At 56.3% G+C, this 5,528-nt stretch overlaps 1 protein-coding gene across 1 annotated transcript in view; it reads right to left on the bottom strand.

The window, feature by feature from the left end:
- Positions 1-5,528, bottom strand: part of GPR143 (G protein-coupled receptor 143) — a 9,933-nt gene that overhangs the window by 1,450 nt on the left and 2,955 nt on the right. Inside the window, exons 4-7 of the mRNA XM_006763818.2 lie at positions 4,817-4,926; positions 3,233-3,341; positions 1,220-1,337; positions 1-74 (exon numbers count right to left, since the gene is read on the bottom strand). Coding sequence (XP_006763881.1) covers positions 1-74; positions 1,220-1,337; positions 3,233-3,341; positions 4,817-4,926 — 411 coding nt within the window. The remainder of the gene's footprint in view (positions 75-1,219; positions 1,338-3,232; positions 3,342-4,816; positions 4,927-5,528) is intronic.

Below are 5,528 nucleotides of genomic sequence, written 5' to 3'. Positions count from 1 at the left end.
CAGTCCAGGCGGCATCCGGTCCAGCCGTAGAAGGCCAGCGACAAGAGGAACCCTTGGGAGGGATTCAGTATGCCCTGGAGGGGACAGGGAGACCGTGGTGAGGTGAGCACGGGCAGCAGGCGGCGCGCCCCCTGCTGGCCTCGCCTGGAGTGGCCGAGCGGGTTGATGTTGCAGACTCCTGAGGCCACGGGGGCAGGGAACCGGTCCTCACTTCTGTGGGGACCCACACACGACCTGAGCCAAGGCACCAAGCCACTGCCAGGCGCAGCCCGGAGGAGGCGGGAGCGCTGGTCTTGCTTTCAAGTCCTTGCCAATCAGATCTCCTCTGATTTCGAAGCGCCATCAAAATCAAGCCTGTGTAGGACATCGTGTATTTTTCCACTGAGAGCTCCTGTCTGTATTTTTTAAAATATTTTTATGGATGTCAGAGAGGGAGGGAGAGAGAGAGAGAGAGAGAGAGAGAAACATCAATGATGAGAGGGAATCATAGATCGGCTGCCTCCTGCACGCCCCACACTGAGGATTGAGCCTGCAACCTGGGCATGTGCCCTGACCAGGAATCCAATCGTGACCTCCCGGTTCATAGGTTGATACTCAACCCCTGAGCCACGGGCCCGGCCCGTGTTTGTGTCTTTATTATAAACGCAATCTAACGGAAGGGGGGGGCACCCATGTGCTTTCACCTGACCATCGCGTGTATTTCTAGCCAATATATTTTGATGTGTGTTATTATGTAGCTGTATTTAGTATAAATTTTTATGTTTATATATATATTTTTAATCCTTACCAGAGGATATTTTTTCCATTGATTTCCAGAGAGAGTGGAAGGAAAAAAATCATCGACATGAGAGAGACACACTGAGCCAAACCGGCCAGGGCTACATTTATAATCTTTTAAAACGTATTTTTACATTCGTTTCAGAGAGAGGAAGAGAGAGAGAAGCATCAATAAAAGAGAAATAGAGCCGAAACCGGTTTGGCTCAGTGGATAGAGCGTCGGCCTGCAGATTGAAGGGTCCCGGGTTTGATTCCGGTCAAGGGCATGTACCTGGGTTGTGGGCACATCCCCAGTAGGGAGTGTGCAGGAGGCAGCTGATCGATGTTTCTCTCTCATCGATGTTTCTAACTTTGCAGGGATGACGCTCAACCAACCGAGTCACATGGACCAGGGCTGGGTTTTATTTTGCAAGAGGAAAATTTAAAATCAGGATTGACCTACCATAATAAACCACGTGGTCTTGGCCGCATTTCTGACATATTTCAAAGCGCCTCCGTTGATGTCCGGTTGCATTTCCAGATAGAAGAGAAGGCTTTCATTGATGATGTTCGACAACCAACTGTGAGAAAGACAATGGCCCGCCCGCCCGGTGAGGACATCAGCCACAGAGGGCGTGTCTCCCCAGAGCTCACGGTCCTCCAGGGGTGGCCACAAGCACTGCCCCCCCATCAGAATTTGACGGAAGACCCACAGCTGCTTCCCCGTCCCACGCAGAGACAGACAAACCCAAAGTTGGTCTTCGTTCGAAGCGTGGCATATGGTTTGGACCAAGACCAAAGCAAGCCTTATCTGACATCTGATGTTCAGATGTTTTGTTTGTTTTAGTCCTCAGCTGAGGATTTTTTTCCATTGATTTTCAGAGAGAGTGGAAGAGAGAGGAAAGACAGAGACAAGCATCCATCACGAGCCCCGACCAGGGCCTAGGCCAAGGAGGAGCCTGCAACCCAGGTACATGCCCTTGACCGGAATGGAATCTGGGGCCCTTTGGTCCACAGGCCGACGCTCTATCCACTGGGCCACACGGGTTAGGGCTGATGTCCTAATGCTTTGATGTGATTGTTGGGAGGCAGTGAGATGGGCAAGGCCAGCTCATGAGGTTTTAAGAAAAATAATGACGCCTCCCCTCGCAGTGCCCGAGCCTCCTGGCATCACATGAGTGGCCACGCCCACAAAGGCAGGCCCGCCTGGGACGCGTTGCTTTGCGGCAGCTAAGGGTTTTCTGATTGTAACCTGCTGCCGTGCATGGGACACAGGTCTATTTCTCTCTCTCTCTTTTTTTAAAAATACATTTTGATTGATTTCAGAGAGGAAGGGAGAGGAAGAGAGAGAAACATCAATGATGAGAGAGAATCATGGATCGGTTGCCTCCTGCACACCCACTATGAGGGATCGAGCCCGCAACCCGGGCATGTGCCCTTGACCAGAATCAAACCCGTGACTCTTCAGTCCACAGGCTGATGCTCTATCCACTGAGCACACCAGCCAGGGCAACACAGTTCTATTTCAAAGCGTCCATGTTGGGCAGAAGGCCTGTGGTCGGGAAACTGAGGAGAGAGAAATTGCTCTCTACCCTTCTGGCCTGAGCTCTGACGTGTCCCACCAAAGCCGTGCCCTCGCGCTTGGAGCTTCTTAGATACAGGCAGCTGGTGCCAAGACTGACACGAGTGGGTGGACTGAGAAGGCAGGGCCAATGCTGTGTTTCATGGTAACCTGGCAGGGGGCACCCGGATGCTGGGGCTGGGATTGTGAAGCCGGGGTTGTGTTCTAAGGGCTTCCCGTCCCATCTCCGTGGATCTGACTCTTTGCAGAGGCTGAGGGGCTGTGGACTTGCCTTTTGTCCCGCGTGCATTTCCTCGAAGGGCCGCTAGCCCAGAGCCAAAGGTTTCCTCTCCAGAGACTCCTCCCTTGGGCCCTGGCTGGTGTGGCTCAGTGGATAGGGGGCGGCCTGAGGACTGAAGGGTCCAGGATTTGTTCTGGTCAAGAGCATATGCCTAGCCCTAGCCGGTTTGGCTCAATGGGTAGAGCGTCAACCTGCAGACTGAAGGGTCCTGGGTTCAATTCCTGGCAAGGGCACACGCCCAAGTTGCAGGCTCGATCCCCAGTTGGGGGCGTGCAGGAGGCCGCCGGTCCATGATTCTCTCTCATCAGTGATGTTTCAGTCTCTCTCTCCTCCCTTCCTCTCTGAAATCAATTAAAAAAAAAAAAAAGCACATGCCTGGGTTGCAGGCTCAATCCCCAGTAGGGGGCGCGCAGGAGGCAGCCAATCAATGACTCTCTCATCATTGATGTTTCTATCTCTCTCCCTCTCCATTCCTCTCTGAAATCATTAAAAAAAATACATATATATATAAAGACTCCTTCCTCTAGAACTCTCAGGTCCCTCGTGGACAAGCAAATTGCCCAGGGGTCTGCATGTCCCTTCCCAGTGACAAGTACAAGGAGAAGACAGGTTACCAGACGACGACAACCAGCATGATTTTGAAGAATCGGGTCTTGATCATGGCTCCCATCCGCCTCTCCTTCTCCGTGTAGACACCTTGTCTCCCTTTCAGTAACGAGGCCACTGTGAAGAGAGGGCATGCGCGATGCTCAGGACGAGGCAGGGAGCCCTGGAGCAGAGCCCGATGGTAACATCTTACGCGACCTGGTGACCTCCGTCCCAGCGCTTATGGAACCGGACTTTGAGTTTTACTAGTTCAGGAGCTACGTTTTAAAGATTTACATTTTCTGTGATAACAATGGGCCCTAGCTGGCATTGCTCAGTGGACAGAGCGTTGGTCCACGGGTCACAGGTTCAATTCCTGGCCAAGGGCACATACCTGGGTTGCAAGTTCTATCCCAGGTCCTGGTCAGGGCGCGTGTGGGAGGCAACCAGTCAATGCGTCTCTCTCACATCTGTGGGGAGCAGCTACAGTGTTCGGACAGGTTCAAGCCTCGGACCAAGGAGAGGGCACAGTCCCCTCACGGCCACGTGCAAGTCCCAGCTTGGAGGGCAGGGCCCTCCCAGCACAATTATAGCCAACAGCTGTAGTTGTGAGCTTGAACCCATGGTCCAAACACGTGGCCCACGTGCCTGAGTGACGTGGGCTTGATAGAGTTCAGGTGCATGTAGTTGAGTAGGATCGAAACCCACGAGAATGTTGGGAACATCTTGACCACGCCCTGACTTTGCCTCGTGGAATCTGCTATAAAATAAAGACTCGGCTTGTAGTCCGTGGCGCTGTCGCTAGCTCTCCATCAGAGAGGACAGCGTCCCACCCAGACCCAGCTTTCCTCCATCCTTCACCGCCCCCTCTCAGGGTCACCGAACCTGGCTGAGCTGGCTGGCACATAAGGCGCCCTGGGGCTGAGTATGCCATGGCCGTGCCAGCCCGGCACACACATCCACGTTTCTCCCCCCCACTCTCCCTTCCAGTCTCCCTGGAGATCAAATGGACAATATCCTCGGGTGAGGATTTTAAAAACACGTTTCAAGTCTCCATCATGGCTGCCCTGGTTCTCACTCTTCGGGTGAGATTCCCGTGGGGAGGCGGAGCCGTGGGGAGGGGACGGGCGGGCGGATGAAGCCCCAGCCCCAGCCTAGATGCCTTCGAGTGCGTCCTGCTGACCAGGCCCCTCTCAGCCAGGCCTCGCCCGCAGGACTCATCTCCTGCGCTCTGCCTCCTGCCGAGACCGAGACCAGAAGGGGACCAAGTGCATTCTAGCAGGAAGCAGGCCCTCGGACCCTCACCCTCTCCCTCCTGCTGCTGCCTCCCTCCAGTTTCCCAGCTGCTCCATCTCCAGGCCACAGCGGGGCGGCTGGGGAGCCCAGGTGGGCGGGAAGCCGGCAGGTGCTGCATGGAGGGGACGCTGGCCAAGGACGTGTGCAGCCATGGCCACGGCGGCTTGCTCCCTGGTGTACACAGCTGCTCACTGCCCCCTATATCCTGCTTCTGTCTCGGAGGATGGGTGAGGTCAGCGCCACGGATCATTCCAGAAGGACAGCACGTGTCACGATCCGGACCCCAGGCCACCACGTGGGCGCTGCCCTGCCCTTACCTGCCGTCACCGTCTTGCCGAACAGGATGGGGTTGACCAGCAGGACGAGCAGCAGCGGCAGGTAGGCGCTGATGTAGTGCGGGATGGCGTGCTCCAAGCCCCGCTCGCACCTGCCACAGGGGGTCACCCCCGAGTTATTCCGGGGACTCTGCTCAGCTGGGAGCGAGGCAGGAAGGCCAGAGGGGAGATACCGGATTCCTTCCGCCCCTGCCCCCAGGAAACTTGACAGCAGCGCAGGCCGGGGGGACTGCAGAGTCGCTGGCAAGGAGGTGGATCTGGCCTCCGTGTGTGGGAAGACCGGGCCGCTGGGGCTGCCTGCTGGGGCCTCCGCAGTCCCCCCGGAAACGGAGAGAATGGAAAGGACCGGGTGGTGGATTCCTCCCCCCACCCCCCACTCTCTGCTCAGGGAGCCCGGCCAGTGGACGCCGGTTCTCACGGTTAATGGGAACCATCATTCTGTGGCTCTTTCCAGGGAGAGGGACGGGGTTCCCGTTGGCTCCGGGACACCTGTGGCGTGCTGGGTGCCACACAGGTGTGCTCCCCCGGGAGGAGCTCACCAGGTGAGAGATGCGTAAGGCAGAGGGAAATGGCAGAGGCGGGGAGAAGTGAAGGCCAAGGGGAGAGGGCTGCTCAGGCCCAAGGAGGAGGGGGAAGGGCAGGTGGGAGATGGAGAAGCAGGTGGGAGGGGGAAGGGCAAGTGGAGGGGGAGAGG

The sequence above is a fragment of the Myotis davidii genome, unplaced genomic scaffold (assembly GCF_000327345.1).
Source record: "Myotis davidii unplaced genomic scaffold, ASM32734v1 scaffold1277, whole genome shotgun sequence".
In the NCBI taxonomy this organism is placed as follows: domain Eukaryota; kingdom Metazoa; phylum Chordata; class Mammalia; order Chiroptera; family Vespertilionidae; genus Myotis; species Myotis davidii.
The sequence above is the reverse complement of the archived record's forward strand: the minus strand, read 5'-3'. Positions and strand labels throughout refer to the sequence as shown.